A 16,008-nucleotide genomic window follows, 5' to 3' on the forward strand; every position below is an offset into this window, starting at 1 on the left:
AGTAGTTTCGATTTAGAAGTTACATTAGCTGACCAGGATTTTAGCCACAGCGCTCTGCGTGCCTGAATGGCGAATCCGGAATTCTTAGCCGTAAGTTTAGTTAAATGTACTACGGCATCAGAAATAAATGAATTAGCTAGCTTAAGGGTTTTAAGCTTAAGTGAAATCTCATCTAATGTCGCTGAGTCAAGAGTCTCTTCCAGAGACTCAAACCAAAATGCTGCCTCAGCCGTGACAGGCGCAATGCATGCAAGGGGTTGTAATATAAAACCTTGTTGAACAAACATTTTCTTAAGGTAACCCTCTAACTTTTTATCCATTGGATCTGAGAAGGCACAGCTATCCTCCACCGGGATAGTGGTACGCTTAGCTAAAGTAGAAACTGCTCCCTCCACCTTAGGGACCGTTTGCCATAAGTCCCGTGTGGTGGCGTCTATTGGAAACATTTTTCTGAATATAGGAGGGGGTGAGAAAGGCACACCGGGTCTGTCCCACTCCTTAGAAATAATTTCAGTAAGTCTCTTAGGTATAGGAAAAACGTCAGTACTCGTCGGTACCGCAAAATATTTATCCAACCTACACATTTTCTCTGGGATTGCAACTGTGTTACAATCATTCAGAGCCGCTAACACCTCCCCTAGCAATACACAGAGGTTTTCCAGCTTAAACTTAAAATTTGAAATGTCTGAATCCAATTTATTTGGATCAGATCCGTCACCCGCAGAATGAAGCTCTCCGTCCTCATGCTCTGCCAATTGTGACGCAGTATCAGACATGGCCCTAGCATTATCAGTATACTCTGTTCTCATCCCAGAGTGATCTCGTTTACCTCTAAGTTCTGGCAATTTAGACAAAACTTCAGTCATAACATTAGCCATGTCTTGTAAAGTGATTTGTAATGGCCGCCCTGATGTACTTGGCGTTACAATATCACGCACCTCCTGAGCGGGAGATGCAGGTACTGACACGTGAGGCAAGTTAGTCGGCATAACTTCCCCCTCGTTGTCTGGTGAATGTTGCTTAACATGTACAGATTGACTTTTATTTAAAGTAGCATCAATGCAATTAGTACATAAATTTCTATTGGGCTCCACCTTGGCTTTTGAACATATTGCACAAAGAGATTCCTCTGTGTCAGACATGTTTAAACAAACTAGCAATTAGACTAGCAAGCTTGGAAATACTTTTCAACTAAATTAACAAGCAATATGTAAAAACGTTACTGTGCCTTTAAGAAGCACACAAAAAAACTGTCACAGTTGAATAACAATGAACCGGATTAGTTATAGAAACCAAATTTAGCAAAGGATTGCACTCATTAGCAATGGATGATTAACCCTTAATATCAGAAAAAAACGTATAACAATTGACAATATAAGCGTTTTTATCACAGTCAAGCACAGTCTCACAGGTCTGCTGTGAGTGATTACCTCCCTCAAAACTAGTTTTGAAGATCCCTGAGCTCTGTGGAGACGTCCTGGATCATGCAGGGAGAAAAAGACAGACTGTGACTGAATTTCTGATGCGTAGTAAAAGCGCCAAAATAGGCCCCTCCCACTCACACTACAACAGTGAGGGAAGCTCAGTAAACTGTTTTAATTTAAAACAAACGACAGCCATGTGGAAAATAAAGCCCAAAACAATTTTCACCAAGTACCTCAGATAATTAAACGATTTAACATGCCAGTAAACGTTTAAAATCTAATATATGAAATGTCATTAAAAAGCCTGCTGCTAGTCGCTCACACTGCAAGTTAGGCTAAAAGTTATATGCATACAGTATTTTCCCAGTGAAGTGCCATTCCCCAGAAATACTTAAGTGTAAACATATATACATATCAGCCTGATACCAGTTGCTACTACTGCATTTAAGGCTGTACTTACATTATATCGGTATTAGCAGTATTTTCTCAGTCAATTCCATTCCTTAGAAAATAATATACTGCAACATACCTCTTTGCAGGTGAACCTGCCCGCTGTCCCCTGATCTGAAGTTACCTTACTCCTCAGAATGGCCGAGAACAGCAAACGGATCTTAGTTACGTCCGCTAAGATCATATACAAAAACTCAGGTAGATTCTTCTTCAAATTCTGCCTGAGAAGGAAACAACACACTCCGGTGCCGTTTAAAATAACAAACTTTTGATTGAAGATATAAAAAACTAAGTTTAATCACCACAGTCCTCTCACACATCCTATCTATTAGTTGGGTGCAAGAGAATGACTGGGTGTGACGTAGAGGGGAGGAGCTATATAGCAGCTCTGCTTGGGTGATCCTCTTGCACTTCCTGTTGGGGAGGAGTTAATATCCCATAAGTAATGATGACCCGTGGACTGACTACACTTAACAGGAGAAATAAACAGCTCTTTTTTCATTGGTATCTGGGGTATAGATTTAAAAATAAAAATGTCCTTTTTTTCATTCATGTCATTGTGTTTACATCTGTAAACACCATTTGTACAGTCATTCCAAAATTATAGGATTTTGAAAAACAGCATTTAACATGGAATGCTTACTTGGCAAAAACATTGCTTTCTTTTGCCAATTTTAATGATCCTACCTTTTATGCAGAAAAAAACATTAGAATAAGACATTGAACTATGAAATATATGTATTTGAAAAGGAAAAAACTAATTTTATCTCTAAGTTCAATCCATATGCATTCCATATATAGTAGCAAACAAAACAAAGAGAGAACAAAATATTTAGATTATTTTTATTCAGGGCCAGTGAATACCAGCACCACTGTCCTAAAACAACTGAGGGACATCAAAATCCTGGTTTAAAAAATAAAATAAATAAATATTAGCGGAAATAAAATGTACTTTTTGCCTCTTACTAAGTTCTACATGCTACATTGCATGTTTTTGTGGCATGACAATATATCCACACGAACCTATTTTTTTCATCACGCCTGCTCTCACCTGGTGTAAAGATTTCCACTAAGCTGTGCTTACTGTTGCACAAGTGGTCTCAAAGTACAGGCCCTGGGGCCAGGTGCGGCCCTCAATATAGTTTAATCTGGCCCTCCCTTGTTTATTAGGGTAAATTATTATTAATTTGGCCCCAACAATGTTTTTAGGGTTGAGGTGTAAAAAGTTGATGTTCTCTATAGGCACTTACAAGATAAATATGAAGACAAGTATGCATTGTCTAGTGTAGACACTCAATATGCACTACTTGGATAAATGTCACTTTTTATTCAGTTCCAGCACGATCAGTTCACTTGGCACTCACCAGATACATATACACTGTGTATGTCTATTGTAGACTACAGCTCCTACCATGCACTACTAATTGGGTTATGGGTAAATGTCACTTCCAGTTTCTAGTAAATGCAGGTCCTGAGCACTCACTCTGTTCAAGTGGCCCCCATGGGAGAAGAACACTTGGCCAGTGGCCCTCCGTATACAATGAGCTTGATACTCCTGTGTTACACAGATACACTTTGGAATCTTTAATAATATCCATGACAATAAATACCTTTTACTTATACACACAAGTATATACAGCAATAAACCCCACAGCAATAAAAACCTACAACCCTTCAACAGATATTAGATTTATTTTGTCTTTATGTTATTAACCTTTTATCTCTAATATCTCCTACCACAATTATACCCAAACTGTGATTTTTTTTTTTAACTGGGACCACCACCAGCATTTCAATCCTGTATATTCCAATCACTATTTAACTGTTACCCAGACCCCAGTTAATCCTCAAAAAACAAGGCTAGTCACTGTCATAAAGTTAGTATAAAATACATATGTGGCAGTTACCCTTGATAAATCAGCAGGGTGCACTTAAAGTTCTGATAATTAGAAATTGCTCAATTCTCAGAACTAAATTACATGAAATGTGGGCAAAATAAATAATGAAAATATAATGCAAATGTATTTCATTAGGCATAACCAAGCATTGTATACAACAATTTCAAGGTGTTTACGGTGCCTTTAACTACATACAAATACTCTACAATCATTAAAAAAAAATACACTGGAGCTTGTCATACAGTCATAAAAATGTCGCTAATGTTATAAAAACAATTGTTGCTACTATTTTTACCCACTTTATTTCTATGACTTATTATTGATCCTAGCTACAATGTTTAAATCAACAAAATCATCTCAAATATAATATTACAATCTCAAAACATGCCCCTCTCTGTACCACCTTTAGGGAGAATGTTTTTCTTTACCTAGATATTTTAGTTTAGTTATAGAATCAGCTTAAAGGATCCATTAGGGCTGAATACGGACATTTTTTATGATATTAAAAAAGAGAGAGATGCTTATTTTCTCCCAAAAAACATTTAAACAAATAAATAAAACTCAGGGCCTTTATTACAGATATGGCAATCAATCTGGGATTTGGCTTTGATTAAAAAATGAGTTTCTAGACATATTTTCCTGTAAAGTGGACAATAAGGTCATTAATAAGGATAAAGAAATGAATGATGCAATAGTAACATCCTTATATTTATCTCAAATGAGTAAAGACAATTTGGTAGCAGAAATATTCTTCCAAAATTTGAACTTTCCACTACACACATTGGAACAGCTAGAATATCTTAATGCACCAATTATAAAGGAAGAAATAGAAAAAAACAATGAACTCTCTTCCTTATAATAAGGCGGATAATCCAGACGGTTTTCCCATAGAATTTTAAGAATGTCTGACAACATTTGGTACCCATGTTTTTTATTTAATTCAGTAATACCCTATACTTTTTTCACAGGCAAATATTATTTACATATAAACCTAAAAAACCTCTTTAATAGGTTCCTACTAGACAACATCTCTTTTGAGCACCGATTATACCACTTTAATTAAAATAAACAACTTTCCATTTACTTATTTTATGTAATTTGCTTATTCTATTGGTATCCTTTGTTGAAGAACAGCAATGCACTATTGACCACATTTGGGTAAGCCAATGACAAGACGCATATATGTATGTGCAGCCACCAACCACAAGCTAGCCCCGAGTAGTGCATTGCTGCTCCCGAGCCTACCTAGGTATGTTTCTCAACAAAGAATACCAAGAGAAGTTTAATAGAAGTAAATTAAAAAGTTCAATATACCAGGTGATGGTGCAATGTAAAACCACTAAAAAATAATGTTATAGAAATATACCTTAGTGCTGATAATTCAAATAAAAAAGAAGAAAAAGAAAATAGGTTAACGAATAAACGGAATACCCATAGAATAGCCTTGCGGAATACAAATAAAGTAAATAATTTATTACAGCGTCTCACATGCCCAGCAATCAGTATAGCAAATGTACAAATACAATATGAAAACATATCTGCAGATAAGGGATACAGTGTGCAAGCACCATTAATGACAAAGTCTCTCAGGAATCAACAGCTCAAAGTGCTGCGCATTATTCACAAGATGAGTAACGCACAGGACCCCAGAGACAGAACTTCTTTTCACTTTCTGCAATGATTTTTTTTTAGTGAAATTTTTTCTGCAGGTCATTTTTAAATGAAATTAAATTGTAAACTTCTCAGTTACACTAAAGCACCAGATCAATTGCAATGTGTTGGTTAACTGGATAATAAAGCAATATTTAAAGTGTTATAATCTAGTGCAGTAGTTGAAAATTGCATTGCAAATTAGCTGCAGACAAAAAAGGAATTGTAAAATGTCTCTTGAATTTATTGGTTTCCTTTTCTCTTAGTCTAACATAAAAATGTAGTAATAGAAAAGGTGCATTGCTCATACGAACATCTTACAGCTTTGCAGACTGTGGAAAGCTAGGGAACGAGCTTGCAAAAATCTGAGCCAGACAACAATCAATGCACTGCTGCTTTGCAGCTCTACTGCATATTTGACTGTTGTCTTCAAACAGCACTTTGCTCTGGATGCACTATGTTAAGGAAAACTTATACAATGCAGCAAGAGAACAGCTCTGTTTAAAGAGAAGAGCCTAATGTGGAGCAGCGCTGAAAAGTTAAAGTGCTAACAGTTCCTGTTCTTTCTGCAGACATGCTGCATTTTCTGCGATGACATCTCAGATCACTCTATGTTCTGCCTTGGGGCACAGGACATACAATGCTAGAGCAAGAGCATAACGTGCTGTTGTTTATGGCATTTGCATGGCTGGTCTTGCTCTAGTGTTGCTTCATCTTTTTGTTTAAGGACAGTTGTTTCCTGTTTGCTCTATTTGAATCTTCAAAGTTAAATTTTGAATTTACTGTCCGATTAACAAAGCCAATACTGGACCATATAAGTGCAAACTTGAGTTAAAGGGACAGTCAAGTCCAAAAAAAACTTTCATGTTTCAAATAGGGCATGTAATTTTAAACAACTTTCCAATTTACTTTTATCACCAATTTTGCTTTGTTCTTTTGGTATTCTTAGTTGAAAGCTAGACCTAGGAAGGCTCATATGATAATTTCTAAGCCCTTGAAGGCCGCCTCTAATCACGTTTTTGTATTTGCTTTTCACAGCAGGGGAGAGCTAGTTCAGGTAAACCCTATAGATAACATTGTGAGCACGCCTGTGGATTGTGGCAGACACTGCACTAATTGGCTAAAATGAAAGTCAATAGATAATAAATAAAATGTCATGTGATCAGGGGGCTGTCAGAAGATGCTTAGATACAAGTTAATCACAGAGGTAAAAAGTGTATTCCCAAAACTGGGGAATGGGTAATAAAGGGATTATCTATCTTTTAAAACAACAACAATTCTGGTGTTGACTGTCCCTTTAAATATCGGTTGTTCCCTTGAAAAACCATGTTACACATATATATCAACAAATGCAGCATTCTATCCTGATGATTAGACTACATTGGCAGGTAATAGTTCAATGTGAATTACCAACAAATACTGTATTTACTTATACATATCTTAGTACTTGCCAACCAGAGCGAAGTGTAATAAATGCAACCCCAGATAGCTAGTTGACTATTAAAACTACACAGCAGTTTGGATTTGGAAGAACCATAACATACATCACTCTCTCGATTAAACGGACTATATGGTTAGTAGGTCGGTCTAGTGGAAGCAGTAATGGTTGCTATTCTACTCTACAAACTGCTGTCTGTAACCATAGAAATGCTACAGAGAGGTGACAGTGACAGATATGCACTTTAACACCTTGGCACCTCCAGAACTCAGGGGATAACTTGCACAAAACCAATACCACTTGTCAGTAGTGCCAATGTGATGTGTTTCAGCATATGGCACTTACAAGATGTATGTAGATACCAGGATTACAATAGATCAAAGGTATAAATTAGGAGCAATACTGTTGCTCACATACAATGCAACTTAATGCAACATAATACAAATAGTTATTTTACTATAGTTTTATGTGTCAGCTTTCTGATACAAACATCATTGGAATTTAAAACACAGTTTCTGCCTTAGGTGACTGGCAGCCAACCCAGAGCCAATACATACGTAATTTACGGGGAGTGGAAAGCTTCAGAGGCAGCAGTGACTTTGGTGCTTTCAAAAAAAGCCAGGAAGAAGTTCTAAACACTTCAGCCTTTAAAGGGTTGATTGTACCTTTTTACTATAAGTGCTTTATTTTTTAAATTCTTCTCTGTGAGAATCCAAAGTATACATTTCTAGGTCGGTGTACATGTATCCTATAGGTCCATAAGTATGTGGAAACTTGACTATCACAATTTTATGAGCTTGTTGAACATCCCATTCCAAAACCATGGGTATTAATATGGAGTTCACCCTTGTCCCCTCCCCCCTCTATAACAGCCACCACTCTAACTGGAATGCTTTCCTAAAAATCTTAAGACTGTGTCTGTGGAAATTGGTGCCCATTCAGCCAAAAAACTGCATTTGTGAGGTCAGACACTGATGATGGAAAAGAAAATCTGGCTCTTAATCGACAATCCAGTTAATCCCAAAGCTGTTTAATGGAGTTGAGATCAGGGCTGGTGCAGGCCTCTTGAGTTCCTCCACACCAAACTTGTCAAACTATGTCTTTATTGACTTGCTTTATGTACAGGGCACAGTTTCTAGAACAGGAAAGGGCCTTCCCCAAAATGTTGCCTTAAAGTTGGAAGACCCAAGTATCTAAAATGTCTTTGTGTCCTTTAGCATTAAGGTGACCCTTTACTAGAACTAATAGGCCAAGCCTATTCCCTAAAAAAACAGCCCCAGACCATTATCCCTCCTCCTTCAAACTTTATAGTAGGCACTTTGCATTCTGTTAGGCAGTGTTCTCCTGGCACCCACCACACCTACATTCTTCCATCAGACTGCCAGATAGTGAAGCATGATTCATCACTCCAGAGAACACATTTTCACTACTCCAGAGTCCAGTGGCAGTGAGCTTTACACTACTCCGGACAGTGCTTGCCATTGTACATATTGATGTGTTCAAGAGGTTTCTGACACGTAATTCTCATGCATTTCAGCACTTAGCGGACCCATATGTGAGTTTGTGTGGATTATTATCTTGTGGCTGGGTTCCTAAACACTTTCACTTCATAATAATAGCACTTACAGTTGACTGGGGTAGATCTAGTAGGGCAGAACTTTCATTAACTGTCTTGTGGCAAAGGTGACATCCTATTATAGTGCCATAAGTCACTGAGCTCTTCAGTATGACCCACCCTACTGCCAATGACAATTTCATAGCTATGTCCTGGATTTTATGCATCTGTTAGCAATGGGTATGGCTGATACGCCTGTACTCAATAATTAGTACATATATTAGTTTAGTGCATATATAATCTAGGAATAAAGGCACTCACTGGGACTTTTTTTAAACACTTTATTCTTTAAGTGGACTACCCTTAAAGAATAAAGGGCTAGGTTAAAAGTGGAGTAGTAACATCAGGGCGGGTGCGATATATCCGGCGGGTGCTCCTATTACAGGAAACCAAAATAACCCCCATCACAAACTAGCCCGCTACACTATAAACCTCTAATCCACCATAATCCTCATCGCAAACTACCCGCTAAACTATTAACCCCTAATCCCCGACATCCCCCATTGCAAACTAACCCGTTACACTATTAACCCCAATCCACCAATACCCCTAAACTGCCATTAACCGCAATGCAATAACCCATACATTACTTAAACTCTAAATTGCCATTACCCCCACTGCAATAAGCCCCCTACACTAATTAATCCCTAAATCACCATTACCCCTACCAAAATAACCCCTAAACTACTTTAAGGGTAATAAAACCCACATTTTTTATTTGACGATTCCAATAAAGCATGTGATTTTAAACAACTTTCTAAATTACTTTAATTATCAATTTTTCTTCATTCTCTTGTTAACTTTTGTTGAAAAGCAGGGATGTAAGCTTAGAAGCAGCCCATTTCTGGAGCACAATATGACAGCAGTTTTGCAAGAATGTTATCCAAGAGCACTAGATGGCAACATTATATCCAGCCAGGTAGTGCTCCAGATTCCTACTTAGGTTTTTTTTTAACAAAGAATATCATGGGAATGAAGCAAATGTGATAATATAAGTGAATTAGAAAACTTTTTAAAATTGTATACTCTATATGAATCACAAAATATTTTTTGCAGGGTTTCATATAACTTTTACACCCTAACAGCTTATTTCCCCAATACCCCTAACCTAAGAGCCCCTAAGTTGCAAAAAATAAAAAACACTGCCAGTGAATTTTTTTAAAATAAAATAAGAAAACACTATCAGTAAAAGCCCTATCCTAAAACTAAAGTACCCTAAAAAAAAACCCTAAAATTAAAGTAACCCCACAAATAAAATAACTCTTTGCTGCTCTAGGTGTCTCACGGCATGAGAATGAGGCTCCCATTGGAGCCGTTTGAAGTGCTCTCTCATGAGCGCAATGCTTCAGTGGAAAGCAAATGCGAGGTTGTGTTCACATTGCACCTAACTTGTAATACCAACACACATTTGCATGCGCTAGTATTACTAAGTGGAGCGCAAATATCACCCGTGTGAAAGCAATATTTTGAGCTCCACTTGTAATCTGGCCCTTTGCAGGTGATAACCAGTGGGCCAAGTGACCCCTCAACTAAAAGAAAATTATATATTCTTTTAAGTAATAAAGCTGTATGTCTTTTTTTACTTGTGTTAGAGACACAGTTTCAGAGCTCCCCCCACCCCTCACGCACACACACACGTTTATTACACCAATCCTATTGTCTAATTGGTTAAAGAAAAATGAGACAAGTGATGGCTAGTGGGTCATGTGACAGTTAGATGAAAGAGGAAATTCACCCATTTTAATTAAGGGTCCTCTCACATTTATGATTGTAAGCCCACTGTCTAATAGGTTAGAAACTCATCTTTTCTCATTTTCAATTATAACAACATGGTCAACAAACCCTTTAACTGCAAGAGATAATGCTGCAAAAGGGATACGTTTAAGGTTTACTGCCTGAATCCAGGATCTGAATGTAGACTTGAAACCATGCTGGGGGGAGAGAAGATTTGTTACTAGCACAGCACTACTTTAGGTAAGTAGATTTTCAGTTCTGTATATGCTATTTTTGATGAAAAAGTCACAAACACTTCAAACATACATCCCTGGTTTGTATACTGATTTGTAAATGAGTTGTAACTATAATGTATAGAGTGTTTTCTATGTGCTCATATAGACACATTGCTAAGCTGTGGCAGCCTAAGACCTCCAAACCAGCCTGAAACAGAAAGTAAGACTGTCAGGCACTATTACTTGGATTTCAGTCAGTATCATTCTGCAGATTTCCCTAGAGTGAATAATACGATTTAAAAGGGCAACAAATAGACGGCTAGATTACGAGTTTTACGTTATGAGTGAAAAAGCCTCATAAAGCTGCTTTTTTCACTACCGCTGCTATTACGAGTCTTGTAGGTATAGCTGTACCGCACACTTTTTTGGCCGTCACGCAACGTAACTACCACACCTTTTAAAAAGTCCTTTTTCAATGGGACTTCCACAGCGCCGGTATTACGAGTTTGCCTGTTCAGCCAAAAAGTGAGCGGTACAGCCTATAACAACAAGATCCGTACCATAAACTGAAAGTCAGTAGTTATGGGTTTTACGTTACAAAGCAGTAGCATAAAACTCATAACTAAAGTGTTACAAAGTAAACTAACACCCATAAACAACCTATTAACCCCTAAACCGAGGCCCTCCCACATCAAAAATAAAATTATTAACCCCTAATCTGCCGCTCTGGACATTGCCGCCACTATAATAAACATATTAACTCCTAAACCGCCGTACTCCCACATAGCAAACACTAGTTAAATATTATTTACCCCTAATCTGCTGCCCCCAATGTCGTCGCCACCTACATACACTTATTAACCCCTAATCTGCTGTCGCTAACATCGCCGCAACCTGCATTACTGTTATTAACCCCTAATCTGCTGTCCCCAAAATTGCAGCAACCTAACTACACTTATTAACCCCTAATCTGCTGCCCCCAGTGTCGCCGCTACTATACTAAAGTTATTAACCCCTAAACCTCTGGCCTCCCACATCACTAACACTAAATAAATATATTAACCCCTAAACCTAACCCTAAGTCTAACCCTAACCCTAACCCCCCTAACTTTAATATAACTAAAATAAATCTAAATACAAATTACTATCATTACCTAAATAATTCCTATTTAAAACTTAATACTTACCTGTAAAATAAACCCTAAGCTAGCTACAATATAACTAATAGTTACATTGTAGCTATCTAAGGTTTTATTTTTATTTCACAGCTAAGTTTGTATTTATTTTAACTAGGTAGACTAGTTAGTAAATAGTTATTAACTATTTTCTAACTACCTAGTTAAAATAAATACAAATTTACCTGTAAAATAAAACCAAACCTGAGTTACACTAACACCTAACATTACACTAAAATTAAATAAATTACATTAATTAAATACTATTAACTAAATTACAAAAAAAAAATAAACACTAAATTACACAAAATAAAAAAGAAATGATCAAATATTTAAACTAATTACACCTAATCTAATAGCCCTATAAAAATAAAAAATCCCCCCCAAAATAAAAAACCCTAGCCTACACTAAACTGCCAATAGCCCTTAAAAGGGCCTTTTGCGGGGCATTGCCCAAAAGAAATCAGCTCTTTTACCTGTAAAAAAACAAACAAACAACACCCCAACAGTAAAACCCACCACCCACACAAACAAATCCCCAAATAAAATCCTATCTAAAAAACCTAAGCTCCCCATTGCCCTGAAAAGGGCATTTGGATGGGCATTGCCCTTAAAAGGGCATTTAGCTCTTTTTCATTGCCCAAACCCCTAATCTAAAAATAAAACCCACCCAATAAACCCTTAATAAAACCCCTGAAGATCCACTTACAGTTTTTGAAGAACGGACATCCATCCTCATCCAGCCGGGAGAAGTCTTCATCCAAGCGGGCAGAAGTCCACAACGAAGCCGGGAGAAGTCTTCATCCAAGCTGCAAGAAGTCGTCCTCCAGGCGGGCAGAAGTCTTCATCCAGACGGCATTTTCTATCTTCATCCTTCCGATGCGGAGCGGCTCCATCTTCAAGACATCCGGCGCGGAGCATCCTCTTCTTTCGCTGGATCTTGAAGAATGAAGTTTCCTTTAAATGATGTCATCCAAGATGGCGTCCCTTGAATTCCGATTGGCTGATTTGGAACAGCTAATACAATGCGAGCTCAATCCTATTGGCTGATTAGATTAGCCAATAGGACTGAAGCTCAATCCTATTGGCTGATTGCATCAGCCAATAGGATTTTTTACCCTTTAATTCCGATTGGCTGATAGAATTCTAGGGACGCCATCTTGGATGATGTCATTTAAAGGAAACTTCATTCTTCAAGATTCAGCGAAAGAAGAGGATGCTCCGAACCTGATGTCTTGAAGATGGAGCCGCTCCATGTAGGAAGGATGAAGATACAAGATGCCGTCTGGATGAAGACTTCTGCCCGCCTGGAGGATGACTTCTTGCCGCTTAGATGAAGACTTCTCCTGGCTTTGTTGAGGACTTCTGCCCGCTTGGATGAAAACTTCTCCCGGCTGGATGAGGATGGATGTCCGGTCTTCAAAAACTGTAAGTGGCTCTTCGGGGGTTAGTGTTAGATTTTATTAAGGGTTTATTGGGTGGGTTTTATTTTTGGGGTTTGGGCAACGAAAAAGAGCTAAATGCCCTTTTAATGGCAATGCCCATCCAAATGCCCTTTTCAGGGCAATTGGGCAGCTTAGGTTTTTTAGATAGGATTTTATTTTGGGGGTTTGGTTGTGTGGGTGGTGGGTTTTACTGTTGGGGGGTTGTTTGTATATTTTTTTACAGGTAAAAGAGCGGATTTCTTTGGGACAATGCCCCACAAAAGGCCCTTTAAAGGGCTATTGGCAGTTTAGTGTAGGCTAGGGTTTTTTTTATTTTGGGGGGGCTTTTTTATTTTGATAGGGCTATTAGATTAGGTGTAATTAGTTTAAATATTTGATAATTTATTTTGTGTAATTTAGTGTTTATTTTTTTTTGTAATTTAGTTAATTGTATTTAATTAATGTAATTTATTTAATTTTAGTGTAATGTTAGGTGTTAGTGTAACTCAGGTTAGGTTTTATTTTACAGGTAAATTTGTATTTATTTTAACTAGGTAGTTAGTAAATAGTTAATAACTATTTACTAACTAGTCTACCTAGTTAAAATTAATACAAACTTAGCTGTGAATTAAAAATAAAACCTAAGATAGATACAATGTAACTATTAGTTACATTGTAGCTAGCGTAGGGTTTATTTTTACAGGTAAGTATTTAGTTTTAAATAGGAATTATTTAGGTAATGATAGTCATTTGTATTTACATTTATTTTAATTATATTAAAGTTAGGGGTGTTAGGGTTAGACTTAGGGTTAGGTTTAGGGGTTAATATATTTATTTAGTGTTAGTGATGTGGGAGGCCAGAGGTTTAGGGGTTAATAACTTTAGTATAGTGGCGGCGGCGACATTGGGGGCAGCAGATTAGGGGTTAATAAGTGTAATGTAGGTGGTGGCGATGTTGGGGGCAGCAGATTAGGGGTTAATAAGTGTAATGTAGGTGGCGGCGATGTTGGGGGCGGCAGATTAGGGGTTAATAAGTGTAGGTAGGTGGCAGCGATGTCGGGGCGGAAGATTAGGGGTGTTTAGACTCAGGGTTTATGTTAGGGTGTTAGGTTTAAACATACATTTTCTTTCCCCATAGGAATCAATGGGGCTGCATTACGGAGCTTTACGCTCCTTTATTGCAGGTGTTAGGCATTTTTTTAGCCGGCTCTCCCCATTCATGTCTAAGGGGAAATCATGCACGAGCACGTAAAACCAGCTCAAAGCAGTGTTGGTATTGGAGTGCGGTATGGAGCTCAACACTGCCATATTGCCCGCTAATGCAGGTTTTTTGCAAACCTGTAATAGCAGCGCTATTAAAGGTGAGCGGTGGAAATAACTTGCAAGTTATTACCGAGCCGCTCATAACGCAAAACTCGTAATCTGGCCGAGAGTTATTTGAGTGAATGTCATCACTTATCTCACATCTCTTGTTACATTATAATCCAATCACATCAAATCTTAACCTCAGCAGGTGCATCAGATATAAATATGCTGAATACATAATATGAGGGGTGTTACTATCCATCACTTCTATGTAAAAAAAAAACAGCTTGCCAAATCCTAAAATCAGTCCTGTACTGTACTTTTAGCCTGATTGATGTATTAATGCAACTAAAAATCTATATGACTTTGAAAGAATTGTGCAAGTGTAAGAGAAATGAGAAATAGCTGTACCACTTAACATGTATTAATATATACTGGGTGGGACAATTTAGTAATGTATTCTTAGCATATAATGCTACACTTACCAGATATTCCTCCACCTTTAGTCGGTATTTTTCCTTCATCCTAAGGAGCTCTTCCTCAAGTTTATTCCTGATTGCCTGCAGCTCCTCATACTCTCTGTGTAGTGCTGCAATTTGCATCCTCTGAGCCTTCACCTCCTCATCTGCTTCATATCTGCTCTCCTCATCCAGTCTTAGAATCTCTTCCATTTCCCTGATCTTTTTCTGGTAGATTAGGTAAGTCTCTTCCCAAAAGCTAGAGAGCTCCAGAGAGAAGCTCTGAACTTCTTGGAGGCTCAGGCTAGGACGTACAGCTCCCTGTATAGCTACATGCAGGGGCATCTGCAGTGCCTGCTCCCTCAAAACCTTTAGCTCTTCTTGATGGGACAAATGGAGTCCCATACACTCCTGCTGTAGACGAGTATGCAACTCTTCCAGGGCTGCCAGGCTGTTCCTTGCCATCTGCAGGTCTTTCTTGTATGCATCCAATTGCTGCTCAATCCTCAGCCTCATGGCCCTTACCTGCTCATACAGCTCCTTAAGGTTCAGAAGTTCCTGCCACAGGTTGTCCCTTTGGATCTCTGCCTCTCCCTTCTGCACACTCAGCTCCTCCACCTGCCCGCGCAGCTGGTGCATCTCTTCTTGATACCCCTGTGACAATTCTACACCACACTCGAAGCGCAACTTGTGGATCTCTTCCACCAGCAACTGGTTCTCTTTCTCCAGTTGCCTCACTCGGGAGAGGTACTGGTCCAAGCGCACGTTTAATTCCCTTAACTGGGATTTCTCATTCCCAAAACCTCTTACTTGCAGCATCTTGTTAAACAAAGCTGTGCTTCTCTAGTATTTAAAAAAGTATCGCTATTGTAGTAGAGAGAAAAAATATTTCTTAAATGTGTAGGTCTGAGTCGCTTGGTCAAGGGAGGCAGAATGAGCCCTATGGCTGTGGGAAGTGAAGGAGGAGGAGATCATTTGGCACTGAACGCACTGCTAAACTGACTTCCCGAAAAAGGACTGGAGCCAAAAAAGATGTCACTCTGATTATAATGGTCCAGAGCCCTCTGCTGGATGTATGAAGGTACTGGTAGTAATATAATAAAACTGCATATACTTCCAAAATGGTCTGTACCTACAAAAACAGGACTATAATTATATTTTTATTTTTATGTTTTTTGCATGAAAACGTAAAGGAAAACGTTTTCAATTGAAACTAACAAAA

The 16,008-nt window shown here is 38.2% G+C and overlaps 1 protein-coding gene across 1 annotated transcript in view; it reads right to left on the bottom strand.

Annotated features, from left to right (window-relative positions):
• Positions 1 to 15,779, bottom strand: part of SYNM (synemin) — a 114,733-nt gene extending 98,954 nt beyond the window's left edge. The window contains exon 1 of the mRNA XM_053717615.1: positions 14,814 to 15,779. Within this exon, the coding sequence (XP_053573590.1) occupies positions 14,814 to 15,605 (792 nt within the window). The 5' untranslated portion in view covers positions 15,606 to 15,779. The remainder of the gene's footprint in view (positions 1 to 14,813) is intronic.
• Positions 15,780 to 16,008: the final 229 nt, after the last annotated feature.

The sequence above is a fragment of the Bombina bombina genome, chromosome 6 (assembly GCF_027579735.1).
Source record: "Bombina bombina isolate aBomBom1 chromosome 6, aBomBom1.pri, whole genome shotgun sequence".
Lineage (NCBI taxonomy): Eukaryota > Metazoa > Chordata > Amphibia > Anura > Bombinatoridae > Bombina > Bombina bombina.